The sequence below is a fragment of the Hemitrygon akajei genome, chromosome 3 (genome assembly GCF_048418815.1).
Source record: "Hemitrygon akajei chromosome 3, sHemAka1.3, whole genome shotgun sequence".
Taxonomy (NCBI): Eukaryota; Metazoa; Chordata; class Chondrichthyes; order Myliobatiformes; family Dasyatidae; genus Hemitrygon; species Hemitrygon akajei.
The window spans coordinates 97,100,079-97,120,969 of record NC_133126.1 but is presented as its reverse complement, the minus strand read 5'-3'; the positions used below and the strand labels follow the sequence as shown (position 1 = coordinate 97,120,969).

The 20,891-nt window shown below is 44.1% G+C and overlaps 1 protein-coding gene across 10 annotated transcripts in view; it reads right to left on the bottom strand.

Annotated features, from left to right (window-relative positions):
• The window catches only part of dpf3 (double PHD fingers 3), a 149,988-nt gene that overhangs the window by 38,613 nt on the left and 90,484 nt on the right, over positions 1 to 20,891 (bottom strand). For 7 of the 10 annotated variants that reach the window (XR_012098301.1, XR_012098302.1, XR_012098303.1 and 4 more), the window contains exons 5-8: positions 19,056 to 19,148; positions 2,621 to 2,696; positions 2,425 to 2,466; positions 2,048 to 2,185 (exon numbers count right to left, since the gene is read on the bottom strand). Coding sequence is in view for 6 of the 10 variants with exons in the window: in XM_073040422.1 (XP_072896523.1) it covers positions 2,048 to 2,185; positions 2,425 to 2,466; positions 2,621 to 2,696; positions 19,056 to 19,148 (349 nt within the window). In the remaining 4 variants the exon portion in view is untranslated. The remainder of the gene's footprint in view (positions 1 to 2,047; positions 2,186 to 2,424; positions 2,467 to 2,620; positions 2,697 to 19,055; positions 19,149 to 20,891) is intronic. The other 3 variants (XR_012098304.1, XM_073040425.1, XM_073040423.1) reach the window with 1 other exon arrangement.

The following is a 20,891-nucleotide window of genomic DNA, read 5'->3' as shown; positions in this document are numbered from 1 at the left end:
GCCGGCTTTACATACAGGACTATTGCAAAGTAGTCACTGCTGATAGCTGACACACAGTGAGCTATCAAAACAAGGTTTCTAAGAAAGGATGCAGCTGAGCAAAATAAATTATTTTTAGCTGCTGCTCTACAGTCCTACGTTCAAGTCTGTGTGGTTACTATAGTAACAGGCTAATCAGGACAATCATCACACCTACCCTCAACTTCCTTCAGTCATTTTGATGGTGCAAGTAATCAGCCCATGACCTTGCTTACTTGAGCAAAAACTGATCAATATTCAGCTGTCTGCTGCTCCCAAGACAATTCCTCAGACTCCCCTTCACCTAACCACTTCTCCTTAATCCTCCTCAACTCAATCTGTGCTGTCACTGTGGAACTGTCAAATGCTGCATCTTGCAGTCAGACCTCATTAAGTGACTTCTGCTCAGAGCAGCAAGGGTTTCTCCAGCTCTCAAAAGAGTGAGTGAGTGAGTGAGTGAGTGAGTGAGTGAGTGAGTGAGTGAGTGAGTGAGTGAGTGAGTGTGTGAGTGTGTGAGTGTGTGAGTGTGTGTGTGTGTGTGTGTGTGTGTGTGTGTGTGTAAAAGACACTTCAGTTTACATTTAACAAATGCTCATGGTTTAATCTCATAATTAACTCTTTGTTCTTTGCTTAGAGGAAATGTTATCTGATGAGATTGCTTTCATCACAAGTCAAGCTATGCATAGCTGCAATTATAGGTGGCAGTAAAGATGAACTGTTCCTAAATTGAACCAGTCGAACCTAAATACCACAATTTCACTGACCTCAGTTAGAAACTATTGCTTGCTGCCATAGAGCATTTGTGCAAGAGCTCTTTTACTTTAATATTAGTCATTTTTGCCAACTTTCAGGATGTCAGTGACCAGCATTTACTGCCCTTCCACAGCGACCCTTTCATAATTGTCCTCGAGATTGTGTGGTTCACTCCCTTCAACTAAAAGGCTTGCTGGGCTACTTTAGAGGATAGCTACACTTCCAGCCAAAATAATCAAGGGTTCCTCCCACTACAGTCATTCTCTCTTCTTGCCCTTCCATCAGACAGAACCCTCCCCATTGCCATCAACTTCTTGAACCAACCTGAAATAGCCTTAGACATATTTAAATAAAACAATCCCTTGGATTCTATTTGTTTGCTCTTTCTCAACTTGCACAAATGTTGTTATGTTTATTTGTCATATCTGTAAATTACATTACTATAATTTTACATTAACTCATGTTTCGTAATGCAGAGTGCTGCTGCTGTTATCATGGCAGTTATGCCCTGGCTACGTAAGCCTATGATGGTAAATTTGAACTTGACCAGAAGATACAAAAGTTTGAGAACCCTTCCCACGAGGCTCCAGGGCAGTTTCTATCCGACTGTTACCAGACTCGGGACTTCCTGATCTCCTGACCTACCTCATGCACTTTATTTGTTTACTGGCACTGCACTTTCTCTGTAGCTGCAATACGATACTCTGCATTCTCTTTGTCTTTTTACTACCTTAATGTATGGCATGATCTGCCTGGATGCTTTTCACTGCACCTCCGCACGTGTGACAATAACACACCAATAGCAATACTGAGTTTAATAGTCAACCTTGCTGGATGGGCCTGGAGTCATCTCCAGCCAAGGTCGGGAAAGGCTGGTAGATTTCCTCCCCTCACTGACATTAGTAAACCATATAGTATTTTAAACAGCAATTGGGCAGTTTTTGTGATGAAAAAATACTTTCGTTTTACTAAATTCCAGGCTATCAAAGAGAATTAAAGTAACATTCCCTCTCTGCCGAGATTTTAACCTGGCCCTGAGGACTGTTGGTCTAGTAAGTTAACTACTGTGCCATCACTGTGAAGCACTAAAACTTCCTCTGCTCTGCATTTCTGACAAATGCTTAGAAAGAAAAGCATTTTAATTTCAGCCAGAAGCTCCATTGTAAAATTAAGAGTGGCTTATGATGCAGGCGGATCAGTGAGTATGGGAGACCGCAATACGGATTTTTCAGATAATCCAAGCACTAGTGTGGCTCAGGAATTGGGCTCAGCTTACATTTATGCCCGTCACTTTTCAGGACAGATGGTGAACAAGGCTCCGAATCTTGGTCGTCGTCTCCTTCCTCGTCAGCTAAGTGCGTATGAGCATAGTGATAGCTAAGCCCAGGGCGATTCTTGTATCGCTTGCCACAGACTGGAAACAAAGGAAAGACCAAACAGCGGCACATTAGTCATGTAAAATCATTCTGAGTTACTATAAATTCATTCTTTTTTTCAATCGACTAATTGTTTTAGTAGAGAGAAGTATTCAAGGATACATTATGAATAAAAAGAGTACACAAGAAGGTAAATTAAAAACAGGCAAGAAGCAAATCACCACAGCTGCAGTCTATGCCCAGTTACTCATAGACTAAATCGGCAACTGCATAGTACCTTTGTCAGATGTTTTTGAGTTATGCTTTTGTTTGAAACTATCTGAAACAGAGAAGAAGAAAAAAGAGAAAAAGGAGTGAATTTCACAGAAGACAGAGCAGAGAGGAGATGAGACGGTTTTCACACATGCAAGAGAAAGGGAACAGAAGAAGTAGCTGGAAGTTCAGACTTGTAAGCACCACAACAAGCTACTTACTGTCACACACATATGGCTTATCGTGATCTTCCTGGGAAGAGGAGTCTGTTTTTCTTTTCCCTCCTACACCACGTGTCTGTATTTAAAGAAAGGGGAATGCATGTTTAGAAAAGGTGGTTGCATCACAGCCTGGTCCGGTCCGGTCCGGAGGCGCCAATGCACAGCTTTGCAAGAGGCTGCGGAGGGTTGTAGACTCAACCGGCTCCATCACAGGCACAACCCTCCCACCATCGAGGGCATCTTTAAGGTGCCGAGCCTCACGAAGGCAGCCTCACCATCTCCCTTTTCGTTTTACTAATAATCAGGGAAGAGATACCAGAGCCTTATGACACACACTCAACAATTCAGGAACAGCTTCTTCCTCTCCGTCATCAGATTTCTGAATGCTCCATGAACCTATGAACACTGTCTCATTGCAATGTTTTTTGCAATATTTATTTTGTAATTTCTGATAATTTTATGACTTTGCATTGTACTGCTATTGCAAAACAGTAAATTTCACATTGTGTAGACAGCGACATTAAATCTGGTTCTGACCCTGTTAACTTCGCAATAAACGTCTTCAGCAAAGAACAAATTATTTTCACAAAGACTAGTAGTACCACAAGGATTTCAGTGATTCAAAGGCACACCTCAATTGTGAAATGAACCCAGCTGTCAAGCCTGTGTGCAGGGATTTAAATTGAACTGCTGATACAGGGGCATACATTACACACACACACACACACACACACACACACACGCATGTGTTCAACATAGTTACATGTTTTCTGGGTGTCTACTGGTTCAGCTTGCAAAGCCCACATCCTTTGAATTCATTTTTTTTTAAAGCAATTAACTTACAGATTTTTGTACTCAAATTTAACTTGTAGAGCAGATTTTGAGTGGGACAGCTGAAGTTTCAGTAGGGGCATGTCAGCAGTGGAAGGAAACTGAGCTGATAAATTCAAAGCATTAAGGATACTGAAATACTGGAGGTAGAGTACAAGAATCCATTTGAGTATTGGTACCAAAATCATTAAATGCTGCTAGTACTGAAAAATGTACTTCTAAAGGTTAATACTGAAAACCCTCAGTGATGTGGAGATTGTAAAAAGCAGAAGGCATTTTGAAATTCAGTTAAAGACTGGAAGAATTTAAAGATACACTGTGATGCTATATACACCCAACACATCAATGAAAGAGATTGAGATGCAACAAAGACTTGCAAATTCCTACAGATGTACAGAGCCTGGTACAGAGGCTCCGACGCACAGGGTCACAAGAGTTACAGACACATTCACCTGCATCACGGACACAATCCTCTCCACCAATGAGGCCATCCCCAAGGAGGTGGTGCCCATCATTAAGGACTCTCACCACCTGTGACATGCTCTCTTCTCATTACTGCCTGTGGGGAGGGGAACAGGTAGACCCACATTCGGCAAGATACCATTTATAATTTCCCCACCCCACACTGAACCTGATATCCTTACCATGGGAAAAAAAGAATGATCATCTACCCCCACCTACGCCCAGACCTCAGCCTGAAACATTGACTGTACTCTTTGCCTGGCAGGATTTCCAGCATCAGCCGATTTTCTCTTCTTTATGCTCATAATCTGGCATGTCTTAACTTCTTTCACTGCAGGAAAAACAAGCAGTCTATTCATTATCCCCCCCCCCCCCCCCCGAACTAAATCCAGGCAACTCCTCTGCACTCTCACCAGTACCGTCATATCCTTCCTCCAGCAACACACCATATGCAGATATTACTCGTTCCTCTTCTCCACCTACTCCATCTGCCCACACACTCCCTCCACTGATCCCATCTGCCCCCTCCACCTTCCTCAAAGGGTTCTCGGCTCCACCTTCCTCTCCTATCAGGTTCCATCATCCACAGCCTCTGTTATTACTTCCACTCTCCCTTCACCTCTTTAGACTGGCTATCTCTCAGTCTCAAACCAAAATGTCAACTGCTCCTTTTGCTCCCCGAAATGCACCTGGACTTGCTCAGTTCCTCCTGCATCTTATTTCTTGCACCAAACTCCAGAATCTGCAGTCTTTTTAAACTTTCTATAGTGTGGAGACTGTTTAAAGGAAGTCAAGAATTCTTTCAATTTCCTACATATATATCAAAGTCTGACTGGCTAACTATTTAATAAAAGATAAAGCTATTTCAGGAGAGCTTCCTCAATAAAATTTACCCCTGTAAATGAAGAGTTTCTTTTCGTGATGCATTTTAACTGTCTGTATTTTTATATAATCAGAGAGAAATGTAAAAGCCACTGTTTCAATCCGAACACCTTTGGTCTGTTGCTTCTTATTATCAGACTTTCAGACTAGGAAAAAAATAAGGTGAGAACCCACACAAGTTGTAACATGCATTACTGCAATTAGGGCCCAGGGTTACACTAACTTGGTCAGCGAGAACCCACACAAGTTGTAACATGCATTACTGCAATTAGGGCCCAGGGTTACACTAACTTGGTCAGCGAGAACCCACACAAGTTGTAACATGCATTACCACAATTAGGGCCCAGGGTTACACTAACTTGGTCAGCGAGAACCCACACAAGTTGTAACATGCATTACCACAATTAGGGCCCAGGGTTACACTAACTTGGTCAGCGAGAACCCACACAAGTTGTAACATGCATTACTGCAATTAGGGCCCAGGGTTACACTAACTTGGTCAGCGAGAACCCACACAAGTTGTAACATGCATTACCACAATTAGGGCCCAGGGTTACACTAACTTGGTCAGCGAGAACCCACACAAGTTGTAACATGCATTACTGCAATTAGGGCCCAGGGTTACACTAACTTGGTCAGCGAGAACCCACACAAGTTGTAACATGCATTACTGCAATTAGGGCCCAGGGTTACACTAACTCTGTATTCGTAGGCTGAAATGTTCAAGCTTCAGATCACTAACAAAGACCTATAGAAAACATCACCAGCCTAAAATTAAAATGACTCACACCTACAAACTGGACTATGTAGCAGTGTGCTCTTACCACAGTCAGTTCATATGTCAGCACATAACAACACAGCCATTATATAGAATGGAACTGTGTGTGCAGTTTGATTCTGTCTGACCAGTTTCCATGGAGGATACACTCATCAGTCTCCAATGCAGAGGCAACAGACCATCCACACAAATACCACTCTCACCTTGAAGGCTAAATCAGGGACTTTCGCGGCAAGATTACAGACATCAGCCTAGAGCACTGAATGCTGAGCAATCTCTTCCTCAAAGGACCCTTTGGATGCAAGGCTTTCTGTCTTCACTGATAAATACAGCCTTCATGCATCACTGAAAAAAATCAGAGTTGGGTTGGCTGACAACTTGACTCATGCTACAGACGGCTTTCCAAGTGTAGGATAATGACTACAAAGTGCCCGCGTTCACATCACTACAAACAAGATGCCAGCATCCATGTCATTACATACAAGATGCCCACGTCTGCATCATTACATACAAGATCCCTGCGTCCATGTCATTACATACAAAACGTCCACGTCCATATCATTACAAATGAGATGCTCGTGTCCACATCATTACAAACAAGTTGCCCTCATCCACATCATTACATACAAGATGCCTACGTCTGCATCATTACATACAAGATCCCTGCGTCCATGTCATTACATACAAGACGTCCACGTCCATATCATTACAAATGAGATGCTCGTGTCCACATCATTACAAACAAGTTGCCCTCATCCACATCATTACATACAAGATGCCCACGTCTGCATCATTACATACAAGATCCCTGCGTCCATGTCATTACATACAAGACGTCCACGTCCATATCATTACAAATGAGATGCTTGTGTCCACATCATTACAAACAAGTTGCCCTCGTCCACATCATTACATACAAGACCCGTGTCCACGTAATTACAAACAAGTTGCCCTCGTCCACATCATTACATACAAGACCCCTGTGTCCATGTCATTACAAACAAGTTGCCCTCATCCACATCATTACATACAAGATGCCCACGTCTGCATCATTACATACAAGATCCCTGCGTCCATGTCATTACATACAAGACGTCCATGTCCATATCATTACAAATGAGATGCTCATGTCCACGCCATTACAAACAGGTTGCCCTCGTCCACATCATTACATACAAGATCCCTGTGTCCATGTCATTACAAACAAGTTGCCCTCGTCCACATCATTACATACAAGATCCCTGTGCCCATGTCATTACAAACAAGTTGCCCTCATCCACATCATTATATACAAGATCCCTGTGCCCATGTCATTACAAACAAGTTGCCCTCGTCCACATCATTACATACAAGATCCCTGTGCCCATGTCATCGGATACAAAATGCCCACGTCCACGTCATTACAAACAGTCTGAATTGGAATTGAAGCTTATTTCTCTACAACATGTAGAGAAAGCACCTCGACCATGCCAGCTCACAGATCAAGCTCATTCTCTGAGTAATTTTCCCTGTTACCTGTCCTCTCCACAGGCCCAACAACTAACCTGCACCCCACCTCACCCCCAGATTCTACCACTCCACAGTGGGTAACTAACCCACCAGCCTGCACGTCTTTTGGATGTGGGAGAAAGCTGCACTAGGAAGAACTCCATGGAGCCATGGTCACACCCCAGTTGTTGGACGTGTGAGACAGTAGGTCTACTAGCTGCACCACTCCAGTGCTCATTAGAACACGTCACATCCCACTTGAGGAACGTCTCATTCAAATACGTACACAATATGAAGAGTTTGCTTTCAACTGATTATTCCCAGTCGCAGAAAAGGCCTGTAAGTCCCTAAGACATAGAAGAAATAGGCCATTTGGCCCATCGAATTTGCTGATCCATTTTCCCTCTCAAACCCAATCTCCTGCCTTCTCCCCGTATCCCTCCATTCCATGACCAATCAAGAATCTATCAACGTCTGTCTTAAATATATGTAAAGACCTGTCCTCCTCAGCTGTCTGTGGCTATAGTGAATAGAGTGGCCTCCTAATCAACTGCTCGGATCCTCTGTAGTCAATAGGAGCACTGACATTGCCCTCAGATGTAATTACAGCCCCTCGCTAAAGGGCATCCAGCTGATGAATGAACCAAGTGAGGACAGGCACCCAACCCCACAAAGGACAAGGAGAAATCATCAGAACAATAACCTCGTTTGTGCCACCACATTTACATGCATTGATACACGTTTATTATTGTCATGTGTACCAAAATATAGTGAAAACCTTTTGTTTGCAAGCCCATCAAGTCAGATCATTCTATATACAGTACATTGAAGGAGTCAAAAAAGAAAAGAACTAACAGAATTTATCTTTATTTATTACGATACAGTGTGGAATAGGCCCCTCTGGCCCTTGGAGCTGTGCTGCCCAGCAATCTCCCGATCTAATCCAAACCTAATCAGGGGACAATCTACAATGACTAATTAACTATCAAACGGTAACTGTGCGAGGAAACCAGGGCACCCGAATGAAACTCACACGGTCATGGGGAGAACGTACAGGCAGCGGCAGGAACTGAACTCAGGTTGCCTGTACTGAAAGGTGTTGTGCTGACAACTACGCTTCTACATTTACAGAGTAAGTCAGTGCAGATCGACAAATACAGTGGCAGGGCCTTGCCCGGGTAGACCGAGAGACCAAGAGTCTGCCTTTATCATACAAGAGTCTCGCAACAGCAGAATAGAAGCTGTCCTTGAGCCTGGTGGTGCATCCTTTCAGGCTTTTGTATATTCTGCCCAACTGAACAGGACAAAAGTTAGACTAACAGGAGTGGGAGAGGCTGCTTTCCTGAAGCAGCTGGATGTGTAGACAGGGTCACTTATCAGAACTGTGAAAACCTGTAGAAAACAGAAGTGTGTAGCAGCCAAAAGGGAGGGGTGAGGAGAAAACACAAAAGATCTGTTCAAAATCCTTATATAGAAGCTGTCCTTGAGCCTGGAATGAGTTGGTCTGCCTGATAGGAGGGGGGAGAGGAGAGGATATCTGTGGTGGGAGGGGTCCTTGATTATATTGGCTACGCTCCCAAGGCAGTGGCAAGCGTAGAAAGGGGTTATGAAGTTGACTGTGTTCACATATTTCTTGAGGACTTAGGAGAGCAGCTGCCATACCAAGCTGTGGGGCATCCACAGTACAGGTGACCCGGGTTCAGTTCCCGCTGCTGTCCGTAAGGAGTCTGTACGCTCTCCGTCACGGACACCAGGGTTTCCTTCAGGTGCTCAGGTTTCCTCCCACAGTCCAAAGACGTACCGGTTGGTAAGTCAATGGGATGGGTGGTTTAAGTGTGTGTCGTTTTTAATGCAACTGGTATTATGTGTAAGACATTGAGCATAACAGACTTAGTTGTGAGAGGGACAAGAATGGATGTTTAATGTTAGACAATAGACAGTAGGTGCAGGAGTAGGCCATTCAGCCCTTTGAGCTAGCACCACCATTCACTGTGATCATGGCTGATCATCCACAATCAGTACCCCGTTCCTGCCTTCTCCCCATAGCCCTTGACTCCGCTATCTTTAATTGCTCTATCTAACTCTTTCTTGAAAGCATCCAGAGAATTGGCTTCCACTGCCTCCTGAGGCAGAGCATTCCATAGATCCACAACTCTCTGGGTGAAAAAGTTCTTCCTGAACTCCGTTCTAAATAGCCTACCCCTTATTCTTAAACTGTGGCCTCTGGTTCTGGACTCCCCCAACATCAGGAACATGTTTCCTGCCTCTAGCGTGTCCAATCCCTTAATAATCTTTCATGTTTCAATCAGATCCCCTCTCATCCTTCTAAATTCCAGTGTATACAAGCCCAGTTGCTCCAATCTTTCAACGTATGACAGTCCCGCCATTCCGGGAATTAATCTCGTGAACCTGTGCTGCGCTCCCTCAATAGCAAGAATGTCCCTCCTCAAATTTGGAGACCAAAACTGAACACAATACTTCAGGTGTGGTCTCACCAGGGCCCTGTACAACTGCAGAAGGACCTCTTTGCTCCTATACTCAATTCCTCTTGTTATGAAGGCCAACTTGCCATTAGCTTTCTTCACTGCCTGCTGTATTTGCATGCTTATTTCAGTGACTGATGTACAAGAACACCCAGATCTCGTTGTACTTCCCCTTTTCCTAACTTGACACCATTCAGATAGTAATCTGCCTTCCTGTTCTTGCCACCAAAGTGGATAACCTCACATTTATCCACATTAAACTGCATCTGCCATGCATCTGCCCACTCACCCAACCTGTCCAAGTCACCCTGCATTCTCCTAACATCCCCCTCATATTTCACACTGCCACCCAGCTTTGTGTCATCTGCAAATTTGCTAATGTTACTTTTAATCCCTTCATCTAAATCATTAACATATATTGTAAATAGCTGTGGTCCCAGCACCGAGCCTTGTGGTACCCCACTAGTCACTGCCTGCCATTCAGAAAAGGACCCGTTAATCCCTACTCTGTTTCCTATCTGCCAACCAATTTTCTATCCATGTTAGTACACTACCCCCAATACCATGCTGTAGTTTTGCCCACTTAACTCCTATGTGGGACCTTATCAAAGGCTTTCTGAAAGTCCAGGTACACTACATCCACTGGCTCTCCTTTGTCCACTTTCATAGTTACATCCTCAAAAAATTCCAGAAGATTAGTCAAGCATGATTTCCCCTTGTAGATCCATGCTGACTCGGACCGATCCTGTTACTGCTGTCCAAATGTGCTGCTATTTCATCTTTTATAATTGACTCCAGCATCTTCCCCACCACTGATGTCAGGCTAACTGGTCTATAATTTCCTGTTTTCGCTCTCCCTCCTTTCTTAAAAAGGGGGATAACATTAGCTACCCTCCAATCAGCAAGAACTGTTCCTGAATCTATAGAACATTGGAAAATGATTACCAATGCATCCACGATTTCTAGAGCCACCTCCTTAAGTACCCTGGGATGCAGATCATCAGGCCCTGGGGAGTTATCAGCCTTCAGTCCCATCAGTCTACCCAACACCATTTTCTGCCTAATGTGAATTTCCTTCAGTTCCTCCGTTACCCTAGGACCTCTGGCCACTATTACATCTGGGAGATTGTCTGTGTCTTCCCTAGTGAAGACAGATCCAAAGTACCTGTTCAACTCGTCTGCCATTTCCTTGTTCCCCATAATAAATTCACCCATTTCTGCCTTCAAGGGCCCAGCCTTGGTCTTAACTAATTTTTCCTCTTCACATACTTAAAGAAGCTTTTACTATCCTCCTTTATATTCTTGGCTAGCTTACATTCGTATCTCATCTTTTCTCCCCATATTGCTTTCTTAGTTATCTTCTGTTGCTCTTTAAGAGTTCGCCAATCCTCTGGCTTCCCGCTCATCTTTACTATGTTATACTTCTTCTCTTTTATTTTTATACTGTCCTTGACTTCCCTTGTCAGCCACGGTCGCCCCCTACTCCCCTTAGAATCTTTCTTCCTCTTTGGAATGAACCGATCCTGCACCTTCTGCACTATTCCCAGAAATACCTGTCATTTGTTGCAGAGCTTCAGTGCGTTCGAAAAGATGAGAAAGAAGTAAAACTGCTGGGGGGGGGGAGAGGAGATGGAGGGGGGTGTTGTGTCACACCTGCATTCAGAGCAGACACAACGCAGGTCTCATCCACCGAGTCCATCGGGATAGACCTCAGAGTGAATCCACCGAGTCCATCGGGATAGACCTCAGAGTGAATCCACCGAGTCCATCGGGATAGACCTCAGAGTGAATCCACCGAGTCCATCGGGATAGACCTCAGAGTGAATCCACCGAGTCCATCGGGATAGACCTCAGAGTGAATCCACCGAGTCCATCGGGATAGACCTCAGTCTGAAGGGATAATACCACAGAATCCCCAACTAGTCACCGGGACATTGAGGAACAGGACAGATCCTCTGATAACTGTATGCGATTGCAGTGAATCGGCTTGCTAATACAAGTTGATGGGACTTATTCTGGCTGGAATTCTGAGACGGCAGGTCAGTCAGTGATCTGCTACGCAGGTTGACTCTGTGGTTAAGGTGGCATACAGTGCGTTGGCCTTCATCAACTGTGGGATTGAGTTTAAAAACCAAGAGGCAATGCTACAGCTATATAGGACCCTGGTCGGACCCCACTTGGAGTACTGTGCTCAATTCTGGTCACCTCACTACAGGAAGGATGTGAAAACCATAGAAAGGTTGCAGAGGAGATTTACAAGGACGTTGCCTGGATTGGGGAGCATGTTTTATGAAAACAGGTTGAGTGAACTTGGCCTTTTCTCCTTGGAGCGATGGAGGATGAGAGGTGATCTGATAGAGGTGTACAGGATGATGAGAGGCACTGATCGTGTGGATAGTCAGAGGCTTTTCCCCAGGGCTGAAATAGCTAGCAAGAGAGGGCACAGTTTTAAGGTGCTTGGAAGTAGGTACAGAGGAGATGTCAGGGGCAAGTTTTTTACGCAGAGAGTGGTGAGTGCATGGAATGGGCTGCTGGCGACAGTGGTGGAGGCAGAAACGATAGGATCTTTTAAGAGACTCCTGGACAGGTACATGGAGCTTAGAAAAAAGAGGGCTATGGGTAAGCCTTGGTAATTTCTAGGATAAGGACATGTTCAGCACTGCTTTGTGGGCCGAAGGGCCTGTATTGTGCTGTAGGTTTTCTATGTTTCTATCTTTAATGGGACTTCTGTTGTTTGGGATATATATAAATGACCTTGATATAAATGACCATGGATGGGTGGATTAATAGGTTTCCAGATTATATGAAGATTGGTGATGTTGTGGGTGGTATAAAAGACCACCAAAGGATGCAGACAGGTATAGATCATAAACACAAGTTGCTGGGAATCTTGAGCAACACACACAGAATACTGGAGGAACTCAGCAAGACAGGCAGCATCGATGGAGTGGAATAAACTGTCAACATTTTGGGATGAGAACCATTAGCAGGACTCAAGTAGATCAGTTGCAAATATGGGTGGGAAAAGGGCAAATGGAGTTTAATCTGGAGAAATGTGAAGTGTTACACGTTTGGGGGGGGTGGGGAATGTCCAGGGACAGTGCTCATGGCAAGACTCTTAACAGTGTTGAGGGTTCTTGGGCTCCAAGTTAATAGCTCCCTGAATGGTTGAATGGGTGGTAAAGAAAGCATATGGCATGCATGCCTTAATTAATTTAAGAACTGAGTTCAAGAGTCAAGAAGTTATGTTGCAGCTTATTAAAACTCTGGTTACATCCCGTTTAGAGTTTTGCATTCAGTTCCCATAATAAGAAGGATGACGAGGCTTTGTAGAGGATATAAAAGAGGTTTACCAGGATGCTGCCTGGATTAGAAGCCATGTATGTGCTACAAGGAGGGGCTGGACAACTTGGCTTGCTTTATCTGGAGAGGTGGATGCTGAGGAGAAATTTGATAGAGGTTTATGAGAAGCATAGATAGAGTAGATATCTGGTATCGTTTTCCCAGGATTGGGGAAATATCTAATACCAAAGGGCACGTATTTATGGTGCGGGCTAAGTTCTAAGTTCAGACGTGTATAGGACAGATTTTCTACTCAGAGTAGTGAGTGCCTGGAACACATTGCCAATGGTGGTAGAGGCAAATTTGATAGAGGTGTTTAAGAGGCTCTTCAACAGGCACACGAATATGCAGAAAACTGGAGGAAGAATATGGGCATGGTCTAGGCAGAAAAGATTAGGTTAGTTGGGCTAATAGTGTTAGTTTGGTTAGTAATGTCATTAGTTTGACACAACATTGTGGGTCATAGGACCTGTTCTGTGCTGTGCTCGATGTTCTATCCTTGTATTTCCTTTGATAATATGTCCGCCAGCCTTGCTGGGCCTTCCCCTTGTATGCAGTCACATAGTTGTAGCGTCAGCAAGCCTGACATAAAGACTGCTGTTACAGATTGTCCCAACAGTACCCACGTCCCAGGCCAAAAGCCTACGTAGGAGTTGAGCTGGGGCATCTCTCCCTTTGAGACGGGTCCATCTTTCAATATAATGCATCGACTATTGTTCAGCTTCACTTTCTTGTCCAATCACAATTATGCTCGACTCCATTCTCTTCCAAAAATCTCATTCTAGCTTTGTGGCCTAATCAGCAACAAAAAATACATGTGGTCTCCTCTTCTGCCACAATGAGGCCACACTCAGGGTGGAGGAGCAACATCTCATATTCCGTCTGGGTAGCCTCCAACCTGACGGCATGCAAACGGATTTCTCTCATTTCCGTAATTACTTCCCCTCCTTCGTTCTTTCTTTTTGCATTTTACCATCCCTTCTCTTCTCCTAAACCGCCTCTGGTTCCCCTCCTCCTTCCCTTTCTTCCACGGTCCACTGTCCTCTCCTATAATATTCTTTTTACTTTAGTCCTTTTACCTCTTCCACCGACAGCTCCAACTACTTACTTCATCCACCACCCCACCCAGCCACCTTCCCGCTCACCTCTCACCTACTGTCTTATACTCCCTCCCCTCTCCCCACCTTCTTATGTTGGCTTCTGCCCCCTCCCTTTCCAATCCCAATGAAGAGTCTTGGCCCGGAACATTGATTATAGATGCTGCCTGATTTGCTGAGTTCCTCCGGTATTTGTGGGTTTTACACAAGAAACATATTGCACTTCAGTGGAAGGCTGCTGCAACTGGAAACGTCAATGTGAAATCAGCTATGACACAGCTCAGTGAGTAATTAGCCACAGGCCTGTGATTCTGAAAGCATTCGAGCATGAAAATGCAGAGCCCTACCACAGGGTCTTGCTGGCTTCACAAGGAATTAGGCTCAACATTTGCTGAAACTTATTGTTTCATAGAAACATAGAAAACCTACAGCACAATACAGCCCTTCAGACCACAAAGATGTGCTGAATATGTCCTTACCTTAGAAATTACTAGACTCACCCATAGCCCTCTATTTGACTAAGCTCCATGTACCTATCCAAAAGTCTCTTAAATGACCCTATCGTATCCGCCTCCACCACCGTTGCCAGCAGCCCATTCCATGCACAACCTGCCTTTGACAAAGCCATGTTGACTATCCCTAATCATATTATGCCTCTCCAAATGTTAATAAATCCTGCCTCTCAGGATCCTTTCCATCAACTTGCCAACCACTGAAGTAAGACTCACCGGTCTATAATTTCCTGGGCTATCCCTACTTCCTTTCTTGAATAAGGGAACAATATCCGTAACCCTCCAATCCTCTGGAATCTCTCCCGTCCCCATTGATGATGCAAAGATCATCGCCAGAGGCTCAGCAATCTCCTCCCTCGCCTCCCACAGTAGCCTGGGGTATATCTCTTCAGTCCTGGCGACTTATCCAACTTGATGCTTTCCAAAAGCTCCAGCACATCCTCTTAATATCTACATGCTCAAGCTTTTCAGTCTGCTGCAAGTCATCGCTACAATCATCAAGATCCCTTTCCATAGTGAATACTGAAGTAAAGTATTCATTAAGAACCTCTGCTATTTCCTCTGGTTCCATACACACTTTCCCACTGTCACACTTGATAGGTCCCATTCTTTCACGTCTTATCCTCTTGCTCTTCACATACTTGTAGAATGCCTTGGGGTTTTCCTTAATCTTGCCCGCCAAGGCTTTCTCATGGCCCCTTCTGGCTCTCCTAATTTCCTTCTTAAGCTCCTTCCTATTAACCTCATAATCTTCTAGATCTCTAACATTACTTAGCTCTCTGAACCTTTTTTATGCTTTTCTTTTCTTAACTAGATTTATTACAGCCTTTGTACACCACGGTTCCTGTACGCTACCATAACTTCCCTGTCTCATTTGAATGTACCTATGCAGAACTCCACACAAATATCCCCTGAACATTTACCACATTTCTTCCGTACTTTTTCCTGAGAACATCTGTTCCCAATTTAAGCTTCCAAGTTCCTGCCTGATAGCCTTATAATTCCTCTTACTCCAATTAAATGCTTTTCTAACTTATCTGTTCCTTTCTCTCTTCAATGCTATTGTAAAGGAGATAGAATTATGATCACTATCTCCAAAATGCTCTCCCAATACCAGATCAAGTACAGTCTCTCCTCTTGTAGGCTTATCTGAATATTGTGACAAGAACCCTTCCTGAACACACCTAACAAACCCCACCCCATCTAAACCCCTACCGAAAAGCAATGAGAAAGTGCTGAGGGTGACAAAGAACAATTGCGCACAGCTGTTACACACAGCAAAGACATGACACTGGGCTCATTTGCTATTTTAGCCGCTGAACGGAGTCACAAACCACTGACAAGGTCAGATCAAAGCCCCACCTGGAACTCTGAGAGCTGACAGCACCATCTTCTTACTGATGGGGTGTGGAATTACACTTCACAACCATGAATGGACACACTGAAGCCATGAGTATGTGTTGAAATGGATGGGTGCACGGTATGCGACTGTATGGCAAAATGGGGAAAGGGTCAGTTTTAGAGAAACTTTGAGCAGGGCTGATCACCTGTCCACATGCAAGTCTAGCTCACACAGTTAATTCCTATCACAGTCACAGACCTCCAGCCAGATTAGATCCCATCAACCAATGTTCTCTGTCTTCCATAGGCAAGTCAATTCTGAGTCTAAATGGTTAATTCACCACAAACCTCATGCATCTGGATGAGTGTCCCATGAGGGACCTTGTCAAAGCCTTACTACAACCCACATAGACAACATCCACAGCTCTACCTTCCTTCGTCACTTCCTCAAGAAGCTTAGAGAGGTAGAACTCAAGCACAGGTAGCCAAGTATGATTATTTTACAATTTGTAATGCATTTTATTGTGAATAAAGCACAGTGTTCGATTTACCCTATATTATAGGGTAACTTAACATTATTATGTTATCGTGTTGATTTGATTGCACCTCACGTTAATGGGGACAGGAGGAACTCACTGGGACAGGAAGCATCTATGGAGGGAAATGGATAGTCGGTGTTGAAATGCACAGATGAAGGGTCTCAATCCAAAATGTTGACTGTCCATTTCCCTCCAAACATGCCTGAAAAATCTGTTGGAATTCTTCGAGGAAATGACGGACAGGGTAGACAACGGAGAATCAGCGGATGTTGTTTACTGGGATTTTCAGGAGGCCTTTGACAAATGAGACTGCTTAACAAGATAAGAGCCCGTGGTATTACAGGAAAGATTACTAGCATGGACTGGAGGTTGGCTGACTGGCAGGAGGCATAGAGTCAGAATGAAGGGTCCCTACTCTGGTTACCTGCCGGTGATGAATGGGGTTCCACAGGAGCTGGTATTGGGTTTGTCTCTTTTCACAATATATGGCAATGCCGTGGATGATGGAATTGATGGATTTGTGGCCAAGTTTACAGATAATACGAAGATAGTTGGAAGGGCAGATAGGGCTGAAGAAGCAGGGAGTCTGCAGAAGGAATTAGATGGATTGGGAGAACGAGCAAAGAGGCGGCAGATGGATATAGTGTAGGGAAGTGTATGGTCAGGCACTTCGTTAGAAGGAATAAAGGCACAGACTATTTTGTAAACTCGGAGAAAATTCCAAATTCAGAGTTGCAAAGAGACTTGGGAATCCTCATGCAGGATTCCCTAAAGGTTAACTTGTAGGGTGAGTCAGTGATAAAGAAGGCAGGTGCAATATTAGCATTCATTTCAAGAGTATTTGAATACAAGAGCAAGGATGTAATGCTGAGGCTTTATAAGGCATTGATCAGACCGCACTTGGAGTATTGTGAGCAGTTTTAGGCCCTTTATGTAAGAAAAGATGTGCTGGCATTGGAGAGGGTCCAGAGGAGGTTCACAAGGATGATTCTGGGAATGAAAGGGTTAACATGTGAGGAGTGTTTGATGGGTCCGAGCCTGTATTCACTGGAGTTTGGAAGAATGAGGGGATCTCATTGAAACCTAATGACAATGTGGATGTGGAGAGGATGTTTCCAATAGTGGAAGATACAGCAAGAAACGGGCCTTTCTGGCCTTATGAGCCTCACCATCCAGCAATGCCTGATTTAATCACAGGACAGCTTACAATGACAAATTAACCTACCAACCAGTATGTCTTTGGACTGTGGGAGGAAACCAGAGCACCCAGAGAAAACCCACGTACGAACCCCTTACAGTCCAGCAGCTGGAATTGAACCCATGTTGTTGGTATTGTAAAGCATTGTGATAACCACTATGCTATCATCCCACCCCTTTTGTGTTCTCACTCCCTGCCGGCCTTGTTCATTTGTTCCGGTTCTCTATTAACCCACTGACCACATGACCTTGTTTATCAACATGAGCCTCGGCCTATCAGAAATATTCCTGTGTCCTCCTTCAACCTCTTTGAAGCTTTAAACCAAACTGGTTTCTTCTCCCAATTCTGAAGACGGAACTTCAGCCTGAAACATTAACTGTTTTTCTTCCCCCACACTCACTGACTGACCTGCTGACTCTTCTGCTTTTAGTTTAGATTTTCAGCATCTGCATTATTTTTATTTTCTAGGAAAAAGTTTCTTTTTTGGGTGGCACCTTCACTAAAGGAGCAGCACTTTTATCTTTATTTCAAGCAGAATATAAGTTAAGAATATTTAGAAGTGTGTATCTCTCCTCTCTTTTGCAAGAGCTCATGCAAAATGGAAACTCCCATCCCAAGAGTTTTCGGTTACTCTGTTATAAATATTCCACAAATCAAGCAGCATTTCTAAGATAATACATTCTGACATAATAAGAAAACTATTGGCCACTGGCCTTCATAAATCAGAGCACTGAGTACAGGATGTTATGTTGAACTTGAATGAGATGTTGGTGAGGCCATTGTGCGCAGTTCTGATTACCTACCTGCAGGAAAGATATCAGCAAGCTTGAAAGAATGCAGAGAAAGCTTACAAGATGTTGCCAGGACTGGAGGGCTTGAGTTATGGGGAACAGTTGAATAGATTAGGACTTTATTCCCTGGAGCACAGGAGGAAGAAGGGAGAACTTACAGAGGTGTTCAAAATTGTAGGTGGGGGAGTAGAGAAAGGGTACATACAGATAGGCATTTTCCCTTCGGGTTCGGTGAGAATAGAACCAGAGGTCGTAGGCTTAGAGTGAAAGGTGAAATATTTAAGGGGAGGCTGAGGGGTAATTTCAGAGGATGGTGAGTGTGTGGAATGAGCTGTCAGCAGAGGTGGTTGGTGAGGGTTCAACTGCAACATTTAACAGAGGTTCGGTGGTATGTGGATGCGACGGGTATAGAGGGCTATGGTCCAGATGCAGGTTGATGGGAGCAGGCAGAATAACAAATTGATATGGACTGGATGAGCCAAAGGTCCTATTTCCGTGCTATAGCTCTCTATGACTCTATGACCAAGACATGTAAGTATAAAACTTAATTATTTGAGTAAAAACTTGCAATATATACTACACTCATCTTATTTTGCAACTATATCGAATAATTTTACAGGAAAAGACGGAACATTTTTCTGAATTTAAGAATGATCTGTTTGTCGTATTTCATTTTCTGCTCTGTGCTTACCCGTCCTCGGGGTTTGTTTTTGCGTTTTGGCACTTCATCTTCCACGTCCTCCTCCTCCAGGTCTTCCACGTTCTCCTCGTTGCTTAAAACTCTCTGCAGCCAACAGAAAATATACATAATTATTTGAAACACCTCCATCCCACTGCATTACTGCAATTATTTTCATCTGTCTGTCTACTTCACTTTCAATATCACACTATCTATCATTAAGGAAGGACGATGAAGGGTTAAAACTTACTTTAAAACTGTGAGGACCTTGGTCTTGCATCCCCCCCCCCCAAATAGATCAACTGCTGAAGCTTCCTCATCTCTGCAAGTATGCATATTTACTATTCACTGCAACAGAACAACGCACACGCGGTGGCCATTTTATTAGGTACATCACCTGCTCATTAATGCAAATATGATCAGCCAATCACGTGGCAGTAACTCAATGCATAAAATCTTGCAGACATGGTCAAGAGGTTCAGAACAAACCTCATAATGGGGAAGAAATTTGATCTACGTGACTTTGACTGTTGAATGATTGTTGGCGGCAAATGGGGTGATTTGAGTATCTCAGAAACTGCTGATCTCCTGAGATTTGCATGCACAACAGTATCTAGAGCAGGGGTTCCCTGCCCTTTTTTTATGCCATGGACTCCCCCCCCCCCCCACCCCACCATTCACCAAGGGGTCCATGGACCCCAGGTTGGAAAACCTTGCTCTAGTGTACAGAGAATGGTGCAAAAAACTAAAAACATCCAGGGAGTGAATTTTGTGGGTGAAAACGCCTTGGAAATGGGAGAGGTCAGTGCAGACTGTTTCAAGCAACAGTAACTCACCAGGCATTACAAGAAGAGCATCACTGAGCACTGAAGTGGAAGGGCTACAGCCGCAGAAGGCTGCGAACATACAGTACACTCAGAGGCTGGTTTATTAGGTTCCAGTGGTACGGAATAAAGTGGCCACCATGTGTAGAACACAATAGAGAATACAACACAGGAACAGGCCCTTCAGCCCACAATATTTACACCAAACATGATGCAGAATTAAACCAAGACTCTTCTCTGCCCGTACATGATCCCTATCCGTCCATTCCCTGAGTATCATTGTGTCTATCTAAACACCTCTTAGTGTGCAACCTTCCATTACTGGCCCCAGTAACCCATTCCAGACACCCTCTACTTCCTGTGTAAAATAAATCTCTTTTAAATGTTACCCTCTCACCTTGAAGGCATGGCCTCTAGTACGTGACACTTCTGCCCTGGGAAAAGAGCCGGACTTATCAATTTAAGAAATTTCTTTTCAGGTCTCCCCTCAGCCCCTGCTGCTCCAAGTCTGTCCAACCTCCATTTCTAGCATGTATCCTCTAATCCAGGCAGCATCCTAGAAAACCTCTTCCGAAACCTTTCTAAAGCCTCCACACATCTCCTTTAATGGGGGCAACCAGAACCCCACACAACTGAACCTTCAGCAGACACGGTTGCTAATATCAAACCTTGGCTTGTTCCAACTAAAAGGGCACCTCACGTTTAATATTTCCTGGCTGATCAGGGTGTCTGCTGCTGCCAAAGGCTCTAGGGAACAGTTCATTGATGTGATCACACTAGACAAGGCAATATGCAGGAAGTCTCTCATGACCGATTCTCTTATCTGGGTCAAATCGCTTACATTTTGAGAATATAAACATCAAAGTTTTTTGTTTGAGGTGAAACTCATCTATTTGCTATTGAAATGTCAATAGGTCAGAAACGACACCAAGAGATGTGACCCCTCTCGAGCCCATTCATCCTTTGCTGAGGTTCAGTGTGGGAGGCAACAACATCACGATCTGCATGAGGAAGGGAGTTACCA